A 21,444-nucleotide genomic window follows, 5' to 3' on the forward strand; every position below is an offset into this window, starting at 1 on the left:
GCGCGGTGGGTTCGTGGCAAATGAAGGCGTAGCCTGCAACTGGTTGCTGCCCTTTTTACTTAACTTCCAACCCGATCTTATCAAAGTTCGTCTGGTGATCAGATAATACCAAACTGCCAGGCCGGTAACGCGGGTGAAATTGACGAAAAACAATGCTCTCCTGATGCTTGTCTCTAATTTCGGAACGCTAAGAATACCAAGAATCTCTCAATAGGTTGGGCGTGATGCATGCACAGATGAACACAGAGAGGAAGCACGCAGGCGCATATATTTCTAACGCAAATTCGAGTTTCGTGTAACACTGACATCGACAGCCAAAGCAAGCCGTCTTCTCATGTCTGTTGACATCACGCAATGAATGAGGCGACGCTCTTTGAAACAGGACATTCTCAAATGAGCCCTCGTGGGCTAGGACTCGACTTTTCAGATTTCGAATTCCCCGCAGCACTGGTGGAAGTGTTTAAAACAAGCCCCTCTCTCAGACAATGGCGGTGTATTGATACTCGTAAGCTTGTGAACGGGTGGAGTTGTTGGTGAGCGTGCACGACCTGCTGTCGTAATGTAGGGTATGACGACGGAGAGGGCCGGCGGTTGGTGCATGGAAAGTCTTAAATGAAAACTTCAGAGGCAAGCAAAGCTCCTCTTGATCGTCCCGTCAATAGAAAGTACAGGCTCGTAAAGCTCCCTTCTGCCCATTTGCAGGTCCGATGGCGACAACGCGGTGGCTGGCAACACTTGTGCTGATGGTGGTCTCCGCCAGATGTCAGGAGGTGAAGCTGGTCTTCACCGTCGACATAGCTGGCCACTACGTGCCGTATGACGAATCTGGTGTCGACTGCAAGCCAGAAACCCAAACAATTTCCATTTACCGGGAAATAATGGAGTTGTCCAGCAATGAAGACGATGATGCGATGGACGCGAAGTCACCCACTCCCACACTGGCCGCAGGACTGTAATGGTGGACTAGGGAGGTAAGATCTTGGGTCAAGATCCATTGAGGTTCATCCGCTCCTCTTATCCTCTATCTCGCTTCATCCTACATCCTCATGACACCCCACTTGTCCGGGACAGGCTGCATGCGTCAGCCACGAGTGGGCCGAGAGCCCCGCGGGAAAGGGGACCCCGACCGGGTACACAGCGCACATGCGCGGGTTAAAGCCCGGCGATTGCCCCCCTCCCCCCCTCCCCCCCAGGCGCATGCGAGTCTGCTCCACTGTTAACCATTTTCCAGCATCTTATAGCCCTGAAATGATAAGTTCTGGTCGAAGGGGTTTCAATGAAAAAAGCCAATCCCTTGAGATTCAATCACGGGGGCTCGCGTAGACCCATTCGGTGGCCATACACCCGTCTGGCAAGACCTTAACAAGTGGTTTGCTCCTTTTGCGGCCCCAGTCAAGGAGTCCTTTTTTGCATCGTCGTGCTCGTGCTTTTTTGTTTGTACTCTTCTCGCTCTCCCAGTATGGGGAAAAGAAGCAAGCGTAAGAAGGAATACACTGACACGGACTTGAACTCGGTCTCTGACATGGATATTTCCCTGGATATAGACGACAGAAGTCCCGCTAGTTGCGCTTTGGCTACCATTAGCCTGATGAACCTCGCGCGCCCCAGGCCCATTTCATTGGTTCATGCACTTCCGCCGTGGTGTCTGGACAGCACCCGTCTCCACCCAACGACCCTGGTTCCGATCCTCGCTCGTCTTCGACCACCCCGGTGCCTGCTCGCTCTGATGCTGACCCTCGCTCGACAGTGACCAGTGTTCGCCTGCCCTCTGAACCAATTCTGGATCCTCTCGGCTCTTACGTTGTTGTTCAGCCCTGTGATGAGAACGTGTCATTCCGGAAGATTAACATTTTCTGGCCATCAAAACAAATCAAGGCTATCTGCGGTCCATGCGAACTCAAAATTGAAGGCTCTGGCAAACGAATCACTCATCATTAAAACAACCACTCGTACACAAACCAAGGCCTTACCCAAAACAACTGAATTCTGGGGGAAACAAGCAAAAGTCTCCCTGAACCATGCCAGAAACACCAGTAAAGGCACCATCTTCGCGCCTGAGCTCCGTTTCATGACGGAGGGCGAGATCCTGGTGGATCTCAGGGACGAGCAAGTTTGCCATGTCCGACGGCTGACGACTTTCAGAGATGGTCAGCGTCGTGACACCAGCCTGCTCGTTATCACCTTTGCTACCACCCGACTTCCAGACACGCTCACCGCTGGTTACCTTCGTTATAAAGTAAGAATATTCATTCTAAATCCACTCAGGTGCTTCAAATGTCAACGATTCGGACACGGTAGCAAGTACTGCAAACAGAGTGTCATATGCTTTAAGTGCGGTGAGACTCCTCACGTAGTTCCGCTTTTGTGTGTGGTCCCGATACGCGATCACTTACACTGCCAGCCCATGCGTCCGTGTATACTGCAGAGCCTGTGGCCATCATTATGTCACTCTGCTTTACAGAGGTGGGCGAAGACAGTCTGTACGTGATTTTGTCGGATTCCCTAAATGCCCTTTCGGCATTAAGGCGTTTTAATCCGGTAAATCCCCTTATACAGGATATTTTACTGTACTTACGTCTCGACTCTCTGTACCGGGCTGGCAAGACCATAGTGCTTTGCTGGATTCCGAGCCACGTTGGCATTGCGGGAAATGAGCTGGCTGACTCTGCCGCAAAGCGTGCTACTCGTCTCTGTCGCGAGGCATTTGCGATACCCGCTACATACCTATACTCGGCCATCTCTGCCTTTTCGCGCGGGGAATGACAGAGCACATGGGATGCGATGGGCACCAGTAAACTCAAAAGCATTAAGCCGATTGTTCATGAATGGCAGTCATCCTATCGAAAGTCTAGACGGGAGGAAGTAATCCTGTGTCGGTTGCGGATTGGCCATACTTATGCTACACATCGATACCTACTATGTCACGACGAACTACCAGGATGTCGCCACTGCAACACCACGCTCACAGTGGAACATGTGCTCGTATGCTGTCCCATACTACGCGTCGAGCGTCTGAGGTACTTTGGCCCGGCGGCGCCGTCCCTGACGCTCTCCGATTTACTACGTCACAGCTCACCACATATCGAACATACCCTCAGGCTCGTATCGTACTTTGGCCCAGCGGCGCCGTCCCTGATGCTCTCCGATTTGCTACGTCACAGCTCACCATATATCGAACATACCCTCAGGCTCGTATCGCATGTTAAGTTCTGCACTTCATATACGCCTGCCTGAATAGATCATTCCGCGTGTAGGAAGTTTATATGTTGCCGAAAATTTCGAATCAATATGTTATTTTGGGTTCAGGTTGTCGGACATCATTGGTGGCGCGTTCCTGTCACAACTCAGCCGTTTTCATTTCTGACTAATATGATTTTTTAGCCATTTACCGCCGTAGGTAGTCATTTAGCCGTCATGGGTGCAAAATGACCACAGAAGTCGGCGCGCCCCAAAACTCCAATCAACAACAACAAGACTCCTCACGAGGGGTATGCATGCACATTATCCCAAAAGCGCCTGAGCCGTGGAGATGCTCATCACGCCGGCAACTGTCCTCGGCGTCCCACATGGACAAAAGGAAAAGAAAGATTGTTCTGAAAAGGCCAAGACAGATGTGTCGCACCCCGAGACATGGCACAATTTGAATCGAAAATGTCGTCGCAATCTAGCGAAACGTTGCACAAGTATCAAAAGCCACGATGGCCACACGTGGAACACAGACAGACTCCATCACCCAGCTGCGCCCCCTGAAGCTTCTCACCCCCCGCCCCTCGGTCTCAGCTGAGTCAGCTACACAGATCCAGACAAAAATGTCGTTGAGTCGCCCCTGGCTGGGCGCTCGGATGCGCAGGCGCCCGTGCGCCCCCGTCCTTAGGTTGGCCGGCATTCCAGCCCGCCGGCTGTGCGTGATACACGTGCGGCTCAGGCCGTACGGCGTCCTAGCCCGCCGGTTATGAACAGTCGGAGACCAGGTCCCTTTGGCCACCACACGAACATTGCCTCCCCTCCCTCCACCACAATACCTGTCGAAACACGCCCGAACGAAGAATGCCGGTCCCGTCCATCGGTGAGTGTGGCGATGGGACGGCCTCGGTCTGTTTCGTTCGGGCGATTCCCATCAACCGGTGGGAATGGGTCCCTTCATCATTAAATGTCTTTCATCTTGCAGGAGAATTGTCGCGGTCTCATTTCAAAATGGTCTGAAATGAAAGCACTTTTTGCCGTATTAGCTCCAATCATCGCTTCCGTACAGGAAACATGGTTTCGTCCCACCGACACATATAACTTTAAAATGTCTTTTTAATCTGTCTTTTAAATGTCTTTTTTTAAATGTCTTTTTTTAAACGTCTTTTTTTTCTAAAATGTCTTTTTAAAATGTCTTTTTAAAATGTCTTTTTGTCTTTTTTTACTCGTTATATCGCCGTGACACCACGGACGGTGAGCGTCGCCAAGGTGGGGTGGCGCTGTACATCAGTCAAGAATCAACAGACACGCCACTCACTCCTAACACACCTATTCAGGCTGTTGCATGTTCAGCTCGGCTGCGTGGCCGTATCTTCGATGCATGCTAAACATACATTACACCAAATTATAACAATACGGAGCTCTTACCGCAACTTGACTAACTCGTTGCTCAATCGCAAAACCCTTTTCTCATCCTCGGCAATCTCAACGCTCGCAGTCCAACGTGGAGAAACGGCACCCAAGCCGTTGATCGCCGAGGACATTTGGTTGAAGATTTTATTGATACACACAACTCAGTCCTGCTAAACAAAGGCAATAATACTTATCACCACCTACCCACTGGAACGGAAACAGCCATTGACTTGTCACTGTGCTCTCCCTCAACAGGAACTTTCTTTGATTGGACTATTGAGGGAGATGTCCACGGCAGTGGCAATTTTCCAGTAACAATTTATACCACTTTTGGTATTGCGGCTGATGCACTTCCTCGATATCTATCCCGTTAGAATTTGCGGAAGGTAGACCAAATTTCAGAAACTTTGCATTACCAACCATCATCGCTATGATTCACCAGAGCAAGGAGTTGGTTTTATCACACACATTCTTCATTCTGCAGCAACCGCGACAATTTCAATGACTAAACCCCCACCACGACGCCGTCCTGTGCCGCGGTGGACAGATGATGTTGAGAAGGCCATTGCCAAACGTAAGCGTGCTTTTCGAAGTTATCGACGCGATCACGACATTCCACTTTACTCGCCCGCAACTCTGAACGTGCTCGAGCCAGGAGAATCATAAAAGCCGCCAAACGTTGTTCCTGGTTAAACTTCCTACAACAATCTACATCATCTACTCCGTGAAGCAAAATTTGGGGATCAGTTCGCACACGTTCTGGTAAGCGGCCGGCTTTTTCTCATCCAGCTCTCCGAATCAACAATGCCTTAGTTACATCATCACAGGTCATGAAGGTCTTGCCCAAAGTCTAGCACATTGTAGTTTTTCTGACAATTATAACGCAGGTTTCATGGATCAAGCGGGATCCCGATTTCATTTACATCCCCATTGCTTTCTTTCCGACAATAAAGAAGACTACAATGGACTAGTTTCTTTCTCAGAGCTCTGCGATGCGATTAAATCCACCGGTGACACCTCAGCATGCCAGGGTGAGCTACATTATGGTTTCTTCCGTCACTTACCTGGCATCAAACTTTAACTGATATTGAAAATTTTCAATGATTTGCGGTCCTCTCATATTTTTCCAGAAGCATGGAAGGAAACAACAATGATTCCGATACCAAAACCAGGCAAGGAGTCGCACAACCCAGTCAGTTCCCGTCCAATTGTGCTCACCAGCTGCTTGGGAAAACTTATGAAACTCATGGTTGGCAAACGCCTTGGTTGGATAATGGATTGTAAAAAAAAAACTCATATCGGATCAGCAATGTGGATTTCGACGTAACCGTACCACCTGTGACCATCTTATTCGTCTCGAAACAGATATTCGTCGCGTATTTCGCCAAAAAAGTCAAGTCACTGCTGTGTCTCTGGATATTACCCGCGCTTATGATATGGTATATAAGCCAGCTTTAATTTCTGAACTCAAAAAGCTAGGGTTGAAAGCACATTTGGCGCAATATCTTGCGGGATTTCCCTCAGGAACGCGGCCGTTCCGTGTAAGATGCCGATCGGCGGTCTCTTAGGTTCACATTCAAGAGAACGGTCTTCCACAAGGTAGCTGTATATCTCCAATGCTCTTTGACCTAATGATAGATGATTTGTTCGATGGTCTTCCGTCAGGCATATCCTCGTCACTTTTTCCGGATGACAGCGCGATTTGGTGCTCAGATGAAGAACATGATCCCTCATTGCTACGTTGCTACATCCAAAGCGCCATGCACAAGTTACAGTAATGTTCAGTACGTCATGGTCTATTTTTCCGCTAAAAGGCAGCCGTTGCGATTTTCAGTAAAAGGCGACGAGGTGCACCGACATATTGTCTCCAATTGGACGGGCACAATATTCCTTTTGTTTCGTCGTGCAAATTTCTAGGCATCGTTTTCGACCCGAGGTTGTCCATGCCCAAGCACGTTGAGCATGTCCGTATGAAATGCGTCACACGTTTGAATTTGTTTAAGTGCATCTCGGGATCAAGGTGCGGTGCTGACCGGCATACGTTATTGTTACTGCATAAATCTTGGTTCTTCCTGTTATTGAATATGGATCAGTAATGTGTGCAGGTGGCACGGAAGGCAGTCCGAGGTCCCTAATTGTTACACAAAATATGTTCTTGTGGTTTTCACAAGGAGTACTGCGCACACCCCCAATTTCGGCACTTGAAGTAGATGCCTTCATTAGGCCTTTAGCCCTCCGACGTATTGAGCACACTAAAAGGTGTGTCACAAAGATAAGAGAAAACCCAAGTCACCCTACATTTGTCTCCACACACATGTCGCCACAAATTTACCATACATACTTAGGACTAGCAGAGCGTCGCTCGGGCCTTACAATTGCATCCCTTATCACTGTTTTTTCCATATTTTAAATTACGTCCTTCAGCGAGCATCCGTGCCACCTGACTTAGTGGTGGCCACATGGCAACTGGCACCACCCAAAGTTATATTTCTTTTTACTGATTCTAAACGCACCATCACAGCAGCTTATGTACAACAAAAATTCAATCGTATGACCACAAAGTACCCACGTTGTCACTTTATAAGTACCGACGGCTCCATGGCTGAAAACCACACCGGATGCGCGATAATCTTTAATGTCCATTGCTCACAAAAATGTAGGTTACGCGATGGAACACCCGTATATCTTGCAGAACTGCTTGCTTTATTTCTTCCTTTGCAACATATCGAACGACAAAATCATAGGGCCAGGTCCATAGTAATTTGCTCGGATTCTAGGGCGACCCTTTTGCCACTAATTAACCCTGGCCTCACTCACCACCTCGTTGTTTCTATTATAAACATTTATCATTCTTTATGCACACAAGACATAGGCATCAAATTTTTGTGGGTGCCAGGTTATCGGGGTATCACAGGAAATGAGAAGGCCGACCAATTGGCTAAGGAAGCATAGGCGTCCACTGACATGACGTCAGTCCCTGTTGACCATACTCCAATAAAAACGGTCATTCCCACTTTAGCGAAACAGGTTTGGCAACGACAATGGACGGAAACCATCAGGACACAGCTTCACGACATAAAACCGGAAATTGCACATTAGCCGTCGGTAAACCGTCCAGACCGTTTGGAAGAAAAAGTACTAGCACGTCTTCGAATCAGACACACAAAGCTTACACATAGCTATATACATTTAAAACACTCGCGTCCCCTATGCCATCAATGTGATCGTGCCCTTTCGGTTAATCATGTTTTGCTTGAATGCGACAAATTTCAACACCAGCGTAAGACACTGGAAACATGCTGTCGTCACCGCAACGTTGCATTATGGTTAGAAGTCCTCCTAGGTAATGACCATCCACATTGTCTTGACCTTTTGTTTAATTTTCTTAGACGACCCGAAATGCTTCCATTTTTGTGAACGGGCAAGATGTTCGTTTTTTCTTTCTTCAAAACACAGATTTAAGCTTGAGTTGAAACAGACTCTTAAAAGGCGTGGAATGGTCCAAACGGGTCGAAGCACCTTAAACCAAATGAACTAAACTAAACCAAATCCCTAGAGGTCATCCGTCCCTCTTATCCTCTATCTTCCTTTATCCTGCATCCTAGCGATACCCCACTTGTGCGGGGCAGGCTGCATGCGTCAACCACGAGTGGGCCCAGAGCCCCGCGGGAAGAGGGCCCCGACCGGGTATCGAGCGTGCATGCGTGGGTTAGTGCTTGGCGGTTGGCCCTCCAGGTGCATGCGAGTCTGCCCCACCGGTAACCATTTTCCTTCATCTCATAGCCCTGAAATGATCCTTTCTGGTCGGAGGGGCTCTAATTCAAGAAACAAGACAACAAACGATCCCTTGAGGTAGTCAAAACAACAATCATCATCAGCAGTCGACCCAAACGCTGGCTACGCCCGACTGGGGGGTCTCTTCTGATACAGAGTGGTTACTCCTGTCACGGCTTTCTGTCAAGAAATTATATTTTCTCATCGTCGTTTTCGTTGCTTGCCCGTTCGCACTCTTTTCAAACACACACCTTTCATTTGCATTTTTTGTTCTCTTCTCGCTCCCCTGTCACGGGGAAGCGTGATAAGCGCGATAAGGACGACGTCGACACGGACCCGAACTCAGCCTCTTCTGACATTGATTCCCTCCTGGATGTAGCCGACGGAAGTGCCGCTAGCCCCGTTTCGGCTACCATTTTGCCTGATAACCCCCGTGCGTCTCAGACCGAGTCCAATGGCCCACACACCACCACTGCGGGGTCTGAGCGGCGCCCGTCTCCGTCCGTCTAGTCTCGACTCTTGTTCGTCTTTGATCACCACTGGGCCTTCTCACTGTGATGCTGACTATCGCTCGACCATGGCTGGCAATCGCCAGAACCCCGAGCCCATGCTTGACCCACTCTGCAGTTTCGTTGTCGTGCATCCCTGTGACTAGAACGCTTCCTTCAGAAAAATCAACGTCTTTTGGCCATCGCAACGAATTCAAGCTGTCTGTGATCCATGCAGTCCTGAAATCGAGGGCCCAGCAAATGGGCCACTCGTAATCAAAACAACCAGTTGTATTCAAACCTGTTCTCTTCTCCAGACCACCGAATTCTGCGGCAAGAAAGTTAAAATTTCTCTTTACTTTGCAAGAAACACCAAAGATGTTTCTTGCAAAGTGACAAACACCACCAAAGGTATTTCTTGCACCATCTTCGTGCCTGAGCTCCGTTTCATGACGGAGGAGGACATTCTGGCTGAGCCCAGACCTGACAGCGTTTGTCGTGTTCGTCGACTGACCACGTCCCGCAACGGATAGCGTCAGGACATCAACTTCCTTGTTTTTACTTTTGCAACTACCCGCCCTCCAGAGACTCTCACAGCCGGCTACGCTAGATATCAAGTCAAGGTATTTATACCCAATCATTTCAGGTGCTTTAAATGCCAACGGTTTGACACAGCAGCAAGTTCTGCAAACAGAGTGCAAGATGCCTCAAGTGCGGAGAGACCCCTCACGAGGGGCCGCGTGCATATCGCCCCGAAAATGCCTAAGCTGTGGCAGTGCTGACCATAGCGCCAACTCTTCCCAGTGCCCGACATGGAGAAAAGAAAAAGAAATCTGCTGCGAAAAGACCAAGACAAGTGCATCGTACCAAAAAGCACGACACACTGTCGAGGCAAAAATCTTTTGCCTTCCTCAGAATCATACGCGCAAACAGCAAAAGTAAAGCTAGGGACATGTGGTACAAAAAACAGAATCGATTTCCCATTTACTACCGCTGAAAATTCTTGCTCCAGTCAAGACTGTCTCAGTGACATCAAACACACAAACGCAGCACAATTGTTCCCTTGAGCTGACCCTGGCCTCGCGTTCGGACGCGCGGCCCTCCGTGCTCTCCCGTCCCAGGCCACCCGGCGTTCCAGCCCTCCAGCTACGAACGGTCGGCAGCCGGGTCCCTCTGGCTGCCGCATGGACGGCACATGCCCTACCCCCCGCACAACACCCGCTACAGCACGCCCGAGCGAAGACCACCAGTCCCGCCCCTTGTGAGAGTGGCCATGGGCCGGCCTCGGTCAGTTTCGTTCGGCCGATTCCCACAAACCGGTGGGGATTGGTCAAAGCGCCACTAAATGTTTGTCGTTCTACAGTGCAATTGTCGCGGTCGTATTTGAAAATGGTCTGAAATGAAAGCATTTTTTGCAGTATTAGCTCACATTGTTATTGCCGTATGCGAAACTTGGTTTCATCCTAACGATCCATATAACTTCACAATGTCAAATCATTCCCTATATGGCAGTGACGACAAAACTGGTGAGCGTAGCCGAGGTGGGGTGGTGGTGTACAGAAAAAATACATAACACACAAGCGCCTTCCACTCACAACACCTTCACAGGCTGTTCTTGCATGTTCTGCGCGTATTCATGGCCGCAACATCGATGTGTGTTCTGTGCACATTCTGCCAACTTACGATAACGCGGGGCTGTCACGGTAATTAACCACGTCACTCATTTTTAAAGCCCTTTTCTCTTCCTCGGTGATTTCAAAAGTCACAGCCCAGCTTAGAGCAACGGCACCCAGGCTGTCAATCGCCGAGGACGTTTGGTTAAAGACCTAATTGACAGTCATAACTTAGGGTTGTCAAACAAAAGAAGTAACACCTACAACCTCTCACCCACTGGTACGGAAAATACCATCGATCTGTCGCTGTACTCTTCCTCAATTGGGGCTTTCTGTGGTTGCACTGATGGGAGAGATGTATTCAACGGCGACCATTTTCCAGTGAAGTCTTACACCACTTTTGATTCAACCGATGGCATAGTTTCGCGATTCATAATCCGCGGAAATTTACGAGAATTGGACTGGGCCAAGTTTCAGGAGCTTTGTTATGTCAACTGAGATTGTTGGAAATCACCAGAACAAGGTATTAGCCTTATTGCACATATCATTCATGCTGCAGCGACCGCATCAATGTCACTGACTGAACCCCAATCGCGCCGCGTCCCAGTACCATGGTAGACGACCGAGGTCAAAAAGGCTATTGCACGTCGGACATGTGCCTTCCGCTGCTTTCGTCGTTGCACCTTATCTTAGCCTTATCTACCTTATCAGGATACACCTCACCTTATTGCCCGACGTTATGAACGAGCTCGAACCAGACGAATTATGAGTGCCAAACGTCATTCATAGCGAACCCACATTGAGCAGTTCACCGCTGCTTCTCCCCTATATCAGCTACGGGGACTGGTTCGAGCACTTTCCGGGAAACGCATTTTTCATTGCCCACTTAACGCATCAACAACCAAAGCATTTCGACAACACCTCTTGTCAACAACGCTCTTGCTGGAAGTCTTGCTCAGTGTAGTTCTTCCGGAAATTATCAACCAGGCTTCGTGAGTCTTGAACAAGTCCGTTTTCGTTTACATGCTAATTTTTTGCTTCCTATAAAACAGAAGACTATCATTTTCGTTTCTGAAAAAAATGCTATTGCAAAAATAGAAAATGCTATTGCAATGCAAAAATAGAAAATGCTATTAAAGCCGTCGGCAACGTCTCGGTAGGCAATGATCAGTTGTACTTATGATTTTTCCGTAATCTTTTTAAAAATGTGCTTCATTTATTTTAACGGTTTTTAATCATTTATGGTCATTACGAGTCTTTCCTGCGGCATGGAGCGGCACCATCATAATTTCGCCGCCAAAACCAAGGAAAGACGCCAAAGACCCACCACATTATCGTCCCATTGCACTTACAAGTTGTCTAGGCAAACGTTTTGAATGGAGGTTAGCAAAGCCGATCGCTCGGATTGCAGAACGAGACTTACTGCTTTCAAAATATTAATGTGGTTTTCGACAAAATCGCAGCACAAGAGACCACATAATTCCGCCTGAAGCTGACATAAAATGTTCCTTATAAATCGACACCATCCGACGGCTGTTTTCGAGACATTAGACGAGCGCACAACATGGTCTTTAAGCCTGCACTTATTTTCAAGATCCATCAGTTAGGGTTTAAAGGCCATTTAGGTTATAACCTAACTGGATTTCTTTCTGGTATCGGACCATTTCGTGTGAGATGTAGCTCTACCGTTTCTGACCCTCACCATCGAGAGAACGGCCTCCTACAGGGAAGTTACATCTCACCGATTCTCCTAAATTTCATGACAAACGATTTATTTGACTCATTACCGCTAGGCATTTCTTCTTCACTGTTGGCGGACGACAGCGCCATCTAGTGCTCGAACGCTGAGTATGACGCTCCAGTACATCTAGCGCCATCTAGCGACCCGCTGCCACGGCTCCACGTCGCCCTGAACAAAGTTGCTTTGCTTACACGGACGGCTCGGAGGATAATGACCACAACCGAATTAAAGTCATCTGTAATGAACTTTACCGTAACCAATGTCGGTTACCGGACGGCACCTCAGTTTATTTGGTTCAAATACTTGTTGTTCCCCTCGCGTTATAACATAGTCAACAACACACCCATGCAGCGAAGACAACAGGGATCTGTGCTGATTCCAGGCGGCTGTTCAATCACTTATTGACCCAGAGTTCAACCAATACCTCCTCGTCAACATCATCAGTCGCTATCATATATGAAACACACGCAGGGCACGGACAGAATCTTTTTTTATTCCAAGACACAGAGGTATCACGGCGAATGATTGGGCTCACCAACTATCCAAGGAATCTTTGACAACCCCTCACGACATAGAGATCCCCGTCGATCATGTATCTACGAAATCACACACTGACACACACTGACACACTGATTCACTGATTGACACACTGATTCACACACTGACGGAACATTTTTGTGTACGACAATGGACCGATGCAACCAGAACATCAAACAATCAGTTCAAACTAGTCCATCGGCCCAGCCGCTGTTTGTGCTTTCGCATTTTCCTTTCTAAGTCGCAATGAAATAACGACAGCATAGTGGCATTTGTAGCAAGAAGTAATGGCAGTTAGCGATGGCGGTTGTAGCAACCATAGCACTGCACAGCGCTCCGTCATCCCGTCTAGTGCATGACTGTAAGACGCTTCTCCAGCATCCGCTTCTTCGGCTTATGCACTCGCTCGAATCGAAACACGGTGCGTAATCAACTGCGCTCTGTATCATTCAACGTTGCAGGCAAAAAACCCAGATAGAGAAGTTGATGAACTCCACCAATACGTCGGCTGTAACTGCTGGAAACCTTCTCGGATCCGGGCGGTGGGAACTTCCGATCCAGTACCAGGCGGCTGTTGAGGCAGCCCGCATGTACGACGTCATGGTAAGCCCACGCGGTCGGCACGCGCTGCATCACGGTGGTCGAGCTTGCTCGGCTCAGCAGACCGCGTTTTCGTAGGACTCAGCGCCACTGTCACACTTGCTAAGATCGGTGTGAAATGTGACGACTGTCGGGACATCAGGGTGTGGAAATGTGGTTCCGCCAGCCAGGTGATAGGAAGGGTTCCACCAATCGTGCTTTTTAAACCCAATGACGCATAGCGGTCTCCGTGTCGGGGTGCGTAAGGCAGGGGATTGGTCGTGCCTCTTAACTATTCCAGTTGATAATTCATGCCGTCGTGAATTATCACCAGTACCCAATGCTTTCCATCGAGGTGAGCAGGTGTTGTGAGTGCACACGAGAGTCAAGATTTAAGTCGCAATGCCCGTGTGTGTCTTAATTACGGCGCGTCAACCATCACATCAGTCTGAGGTTGAGGTTGGCGGCAATTTGCAGACTGCACCGATGCGAATGAAAAGTGTGTATAAAAGATGGATGACGAACAAATCAGTGAAACGACACGCGATGGTTCCTAAAAACAGAAACACCTTCCGTTTTAGGAACGGACGCGTGTTCCTTTGATCCATAAATAACAGATCATGCTGGTAACAGAATTGCATTGACAATATGCGTTATGCATGTTTTTTTGCCGTCCATACGAAATGAGCAGTCTACGTCAAGTGAAGCCTATGGTATGTGTAATGACAGCTACGCCAGCTGCCATGAGAACGAATGTCACTGATCACACGTTAAAAAATGTAAGTGTTGATGGCATGGTGCACCTGCGGTTAGCCATTTGGACCTGAGTTCTTCGTACGCAAAAGTTTGTGCGCAAAACTGCACGTAAGTACATCGCCAAAAAAATCACCCCATTCACCAGCCCCACAGGGTCGTTACAGGGAGCGAGAACCACATGAGTACGATGAGGTGGTAGGAGAGCCCTCGCACGTCTGGGTTGTATGGCTGAGGAACAGTTGAAGACGAGATCGACGGAAAATCAACAGCGGAGAATGCGGAAGATATAAAAATATGAACACTTTTAAGTCCTACGTCAGATGTTTCATGGGAAGAATTGCAAACAACAAAAAAAAACTGGCGCGCAAAAACGATGCCACGAAACGATCCCATAGAAAGAAATATGACGCACATGAACCTAAAGAGAAAAGTCTGGATCCGGAAAAAGGAACGGAATCCGAAGAAAGCGGTGCACAAAGCAATGCGTGTGCTAGGACGTACAGCGCGAATAAATGCTATTTTGAGAAATGCGTATGCGGCAAAATGTGATACGAGGAATCACGTCTACGAGAGGGCAGGGGAAGCTTTGCGTATACGACTGGTGTACAAATACATGCATACCATAATTTGCGAAGCGAAAATTTGCGTGCAAACGTTAGTATTCAAAGGCTTGCGATTCGAAGTTATCGGATTTTACATAAAAACGAAGTGTTATTATTTTCATACCTACGTCATAGTAATAATGTTTTGTTACAGGGACTGGCAGTTAGCGATTTCCGGCGTGGTGCCCGGTTCCTCCGGGACTACCTGTCAGCGATCAACACGACCGCCCACACCGTGAGTGAGCATACTTTGCTTGCCGAGACATCTGCCTGCAATAGTGCACACCTCACTGAAAGAAGACTTCATCAGTTGATCTTCTAGCTTGTTTTGTTCTCCATCAGATATCAGAGGCGTTATGCTGAGCGTATTGAAGAATGAGCGCGTGATATGTTGTATGCACTACGGTATATCTACGAATTTGAAGTTTTAACGTGACAAGAACTCGCGCTCTTTCTATCAGAATTTCTGGAATAACAAGATCGCATCTCATCCAGTCCGTTAGCCCCAGATTTTGTCAGGTCACCAGTCCTTCTTACCTGGATCCAAAGTCGGGTTCGGCTCATTTCTGAAAATCGAAAGGCAAGTTTGCGCTAACCCGTGTCGAGCCATTTTATTTCAGCCAGGTCTACCGAAAATTGTGACAAGTGTGTGGCGTACATGCGTTGCGTGCGTGCGTCTTATTGAGTTATCACGCCGCATGCAGCTACTAAAGCTATATGGTTCGCTTTCCTCCCATTCTAGCAGGAAGTTGCAGATACCACGTGAATCGTAATTGAATACCATTCCTCCCCACACGAGCAGCTAAACCATCACACTACCGGCACACCTAAAACGCTAGCTATACGATGCTTTCATTCCATGCGAAGCTTTGTACTCCCCATGAGGGATGTATAGGGCCAGCAGATTCCGCCATGGTATCTGAATGGGGGACTTGTGAGTATAGGGGTATCATTAAGGCCGTGGGAAAAACGACAGTTTCGTGTATTGAGCAAATAACACGTAACGTTGGAAAGGTAATGCGAATATGGTGCATTGTTGAGAACAGCAATACGAAGAAAAAGCGTGCGTGGCATATGCCTTGCACGACTAGGCGCGTCAAATGCTCGCAGGGATTTTAGAGATTTCAGAGCATAAGAAATAAACGTCACATATACTGGATATAATTTTCGTGGAAGGCGAGGCTCCCCGTCCGATGCGTTGTCTGCAAATCCGATGCAGCTACCTGTTCCAAGTCTGATGAAGAGACATGCAGCTTATTCCGATTCTAGATTCGCTAGATTACTACAGCTAGACTCACGCCTCCTCTGGAGAAACCAAAAGACAATTGTGAGAGACGGGCTCCTAGCGCCGCAAAACATCGGTGCAGGCTGTACCCAGGGAATCGCTGCTGACTTCGCTGCTGGGGTGAATGCATTTACCCAGCCTTGAGGTGGTTACTACCAGTCCGCGCTGACGTTTACCGCCAGTCCGCACTGATGTTTACCGCCAGTCCGCGCTGATGCTTACCGCCAGTCTGCGCTGATGTTTACCGCCAGTCCACGCTGATGTTTACCGCCAGTCCGCGTTGATGCTTACCGCCAGTCCGCGCTTATGTTTACCGCCAGTCCGCGCTGATGTTTACCGCAGTCCGCACTTATGTTTACAGCCAGTCCACGCTGATGTTTACCGCCAGTCCGCGTTGATGCTTACCGCCAGTTCGCGCTGATGCTTACCGCCAGTCCGCGCTGATGTTTACAGCCAGTCCGCGCTGATGCTTACCGCCAGTCCGCGCTGATGTTTGCCGACGACTCTGCTCTGGGCCCCCCACACAGCTAAAACTTACGAGATGACACACCTTAGCAGGATGTGGGGTGTCACCCTAAATGCCGTAAAAACCGTACAGCAGTTCTCAACAGGGCAAAAAGCTGGCCACTTCAGCTAACGCATAATGACCCGCCATTAGCTGTCACGAAAAACCATGCACACTTAGGTGTAACCGTCACCTCGGGCTTGCGTTCACATGACCAAATTAAGAAATCGTTAGCAAAATCAGCCAGCGGCGAGGCATCTGACACGCAGTACTTTGAATCTAGCTTACCAGATATTCCTCCGGCCCATTTGACATTGGTTGTACACTGCCGCGATGTTGGCTACGATTCGCGGATCACGACAGCTGATGTCAGGTGCGCAGATTCCTATTTTTTTGGGGGGGGAAGCCTTCCAACATGGAATCCACTCTTTTTTTTTCTCCCAGCTCTGGGGGAAAGTGGGGTAAATCCGGGCAAACCCGTTTGTTGGCTATTTTGGGGGTATATTTCGCGATTTTTTAGACCTTCCCGCACCACTTATCTTACGAAAATGTGCCCCTGGTTGACGCCATAACACTAGAGAGCACCAGCTCAAAACAGGTCATCTGATAACAATGACATGCGTACCGATCTTCTCTATGGTGGCTTGGAACGACTCCGAATCTTCCAACGCACCATTCACAGACAGAGAACACTGCAAAATTAGCGAGTATTACGTCCCGATACCCACATACCTCAGTCCCATCACTCTCTTCAGGCGGACACATAAAAATTAACGAGTATTACGTCCCGATACCCACATATCCCAGTCCCATCACTCCCTTCAGGCGGACACATAAAAATTAACGAGTATTACGTCCCGATACCCACATACCTCAGTCCCATCACTCTCTTCAGGCGGACACATAAAAACACTACGGATTCCGTGAGACACCAACAGCGTCACGGATAACGCAGTTGGCTGACGTCATATCGCTGCTCTTTTGCCCTGACACGGTTGCCAAATGGAATAGACTTAACGCTGACAAACATACAAGACCAACCCAGCATTGAAGTGTTTCGTGAAGCAGTCGCAAAACACTAGGACAAAACGATGACCCACTGTACTTTGTCGGCTGAAAATTAGGCAAAGATTTTCACGAGGCTAGGATTAAAAATGTGGAAACACAAAGCCCACATTTTCCAAATGTGAACAAATTGGTCTCCTCAGTACAGCTTGATGATGATGATGATGGCCATGATGACGATGGTGATGACTAGGATGCTGATGACTATGAGGGCAATGATTGGGATGGTCATTACTATTATGAAAGTGTTGTGATGGTGGTGGTGGTGGTGGCAATGATGCTGATTATGACGATATGATCATGGTGCTTAAGATGATGGAGAAGGTGATGGTCATGATGATGGCAACGCTAATAACGGTGCCGATTATGACGATGACGATGATGATGATGAAGCGGAAGGCCTAGTTTCCTCATTACAGGTAAATGTCGTCGCCTGCAACGTAGAATCTACGACTCTGGGTAACCTGGTGCAACCCTCAGCTTTCTCCAATGACACAGCATTTGTCGGCTTTGTTGATTACGACACAGACGAGGTGAGATCACTATCCCGTAGCGCGTGGCTGTGTGGTTGCTACATGCGTCATGGTTGCGTTGCAGGGAGGCTGTTATGAAGTTATCGTTAGTCGTTGATGCTTTCCAGCTTGAATAAAACACTTGATCGGTATGAATGAACTCCCTAAATAGTCAAAATGACAACTGAAATTTGAAACGCACTCGCTCTTGCATTGGCTGCATTCAACTTGTTGACGTAAGCCGTCTTCACAAAGGATTGCGGAGACCAAACGCACCGCTCTGTACCGGCTGCGTCCGATGAACCCGATGAAACTAACACCGGTGTAAACCCGATGAAACTGACACCGGTGTAAACCCGATGAAACTGACACCGATGTAAACGATCGCGGCCCGGTTGACCATCCAGCGCCCTCAGCCGATCCACGCCGGTGCCGGACCTCGCGTTATCCTCGAATTTAGTCGAGCTAGGGGCATGGGCATTTCACACAAATGTTAAAAAGAGGCCCGTTTCGTGCTGTAGACTTATTCTAAGTTCCATTAACGTGTTTTAGCTATAGAATGTTCAGGGCAACAATCTGTGGCGCTAACCCCTAAGATTTTTCGTCACCGGCACTGATGATGCATTGCTGCTTTCTATACTGGTGCACGTCCGTCAATCCCTTGCCCAATAGTTGAGTAGAACAGCCGAAGCATCATTCTTTTTTTCTTCCGGCGTTGAGCTCGGGGATCGCTAAGACAGCGGGCACGTGACTCCAAGATTGTTTGCGCACAGTGATCAGTCAATGTTTACGTATTTGTGCTCCGTTGTCAATGTCTTTGAGACTGTTTCCCAACACGATGCTGCCATTTGCTTTTCTTCTTTCCCCAGGAAACTATGTTTTTGGATCCGGAAATTCAGCTGAATAATCTGAGCTGCGTCCAGAGTGAGGTTTTGAAGTTGAAGAGCTTAAACGAAGACAGGCCGGTGGTAATCGTGGGTGAGAATCGTCTTTGTATCTCACACTTGTTTTCGTTGATTCTGTCTCACCCTTGCACCAATTTCGTGTTACCCATCCCATCACCGTTTCTTGCTGTCTCTCAGACTACATATCTTTCCACTATACATCTACGAACCCACACTTTCTTAAGAAAAGGGAGCGCGATGCACGTCGCCATGTACCTCTTTATGGAGGGCCAGCGACTGGACAAGTGTCATATTAGTGCTCAGGGGCCATGGCCCAGCGGGGATTGAAGGCTGGGTCCCCACGTGGAAGCCAACGTTGCTGAACAATCGACCACATCCCTCCCTCTCCCCTCCACCATCTCATCCATCCCATCCCATGCCACCATCCACGGCCTGTCCGCATTAGCTTTCTTTATTTCCCCGCTTATTTTTCCCTTTTTGTACTCTTTGCACTCGCCGCCACTAAAGCGCAACTCACACCGTATATCTTTCCTGCAGGATGCACATCTTCTGTTGCTAGACTGAACAACCTCACTGGCGGAATACTTAACAACACCAACGTCACCGCAGCTGTACTGTCTTGTGAGTGACATCTAGTGGTGGTATTCGTAATGGTACCCTGACCCTTCTGCGAGTGGCATCTAGCGGTTGTGAGTGCCTTTTGAGTTGACAAGGTCGTGCAGTAGAGGGCGTGCGATGCGGTGTACGCCTTGATACTATGCTACACTTTGATACGCTAGCGCTAGCTTAACGTTACGTTACGCTAGCTTTGACAAGCATAAAGGGCAATCGCCCAACAAATATGTAACTGAGGGAAAGCAAAAACTTAGGAGCTTAGAGGCCCAGAAGGAATTGGTTTCATGTCGTTGTGCCTCACAGCGAAAGCACTCGAACCTACCCCCACTGCGTGGCGGTCCAAACAGTCAGGGTGCCAGCAGCAGGCTTTCAACTGGGCTTCTGAGCAGCCGGACACGCGGGGCTCGATTCCCCACGGTGCCCGTCCTTCCCGCCAGGGTGAAAGGCGGGCGACGCACGAGCTCCAGCAGCTGAGTGCGTCGTGAAGCCCCACTGACGCCATCAACAACTCGGTCGGATTAGTCGGGGATCACGCTTATTCGGGGGCGCGGAGCCCGCGTTAGAGCAGACGCGGTGGTCGCTAGTGTTCGCCTGCAGCTCCTGCGTCTAGAAGGATTTCTGACCTCCTCCTCGCACCCGGGTTTTGGTGCTCGGCTGCTGAATCTAGTGTTCCATTATCCGGGCCCTTTAGTTTTTTCTTGCTCGCCATGAGATTCAGCGCCGTCACACCCTTTTTGTGAAGCGCCAGCGCCAGTATCGGCCGTATTAGCGTTCAGGGGCCCAGGGAGCAGCCGGGATTCGAACACGGCTCCCCATGTGACAGCGCAGGGAGCTAACCCCTCGACCATTAAGCCCCCATCTTCCTTAAGTTACGCCTCCTTCCTCACCGCGAGCGGGAAGCGTAACACGAAGTGAGAAGGATTTGTTCAGTGCTGACAAGCTCGGCGTGGCCCTGCATCATGGTGCGGCCCTCGAACTCAAATGATCACGCGGCTGATGATCTTCGCGTGCGTGGTTGTGCTTCTGCCACCGCTGACCGCTGCACCCGTCGACCCCGCTCACTCTCACTCGTGTCGACGCTGCTCACTCTCACTCGTCTTCGGCAAACACTCTTGTATCTTGTATCTCGTATCTTGTATCTTTTATCTGGATGTACCTATCCACAGCTCACAATCGCCCGCGGCGTCGGATTGCGCCTTCGGTGCGAGTTTGGCACTATCCGCTGGGAAGTTTGGCACTATCCACTGGGAAGTTCCGCTCTTTTTCGTAGTGCCTCACCCAGGCAGAGTTGTGCGCTGAATCTGGATCCACGGAGCTCCTGGGTGGTGGCACAATCAATGAATAAAGACTTTTCGTCTCGCGGAGAGTCTGGTTTGTCTGGCCCTGAGCGCGCAAGTCATGTCCGTCGTCTCACGACATTCGCATTTTTCACTTTTTTGCAATTTCACATTTTTGCATTTTCGGTTCAGGTTTTTTCACGCAAAGTTTGGTTTCTTTTTCGTGACGTTCGAAGTCGCCGTGATGACAAGCGCGTGTTTAGCAAAACCTCAACCACCTGATTGCTAAAAACTCGCGTTTTCCTTTTCTGGACAGCAATGGCTGCCAAGGCCGACCACTACAACGGCTGTGTAGCGCGACGTACATTGCTCACGCAAAAGTCGCTTACGTAATGGCAATCTCTGGCACACTAGAAATGTATTCTGGTCTCCTTGCATACTCCAAATCTGATCAATCTTTCTTTCATCATTCTCCGTCTACCGGTATGCCAGAGGCCGTGCGGGTACCCTTAAATAATATATCGTCTGCCGTAAATATATTTTTCCTACGTATGTACCTACCACATTTATTTGTGGCAATCCTCTGCAAGGTGA

The 21,444-nt window shown here is 48.9% G+C and overlaps 1 protein-coding gene across 1 annotated transcript; it reads left to right on the top strand.

The window, feature by feature from the left end:
* Positions 1 to 888: 888 nt before the first annotated feature.
* On the top strand, positions 889 to 19,579 carry LOC119097333 (uncharacterized; the record flags this gene model as incomplete). Its single annotated transcript, XM_037220384.1, has 6 exons — positions 889 to 971; positions 13,211 to 13,352; positions 14,841 to 14,921; positions 17,961 to 18,074; positions 18,923 to 19,031; positions 19,496 to 19,579. Coding segments are annotated over exons 1-6 (607 nt in total), but the record flags the coding sequence as incomplete, so codon positions are not given.
* Positions 19,580 to 21,444: the final 1,865 nt, after the last annotated feature.

Source organism: Pollicipes pollicipes, unplaced genomic scaffold (assembly GCF_011947565.3).
Source record: "Pollicipes pollicipes isolate AB1234 unplaced genomic scaffold, Ppol_2.1 Scaffold_2513;HRSCAF=2948_pilon_pilon_pilon, whole genome shotgun sequence".
Lineage (NCBI taxonomy): Eukaryota > Metazoa > Arthropoda > Thecostraca > Pollicipedomorpha > Pollicipedidae > Pollicipes > Pollicipes pollicipes.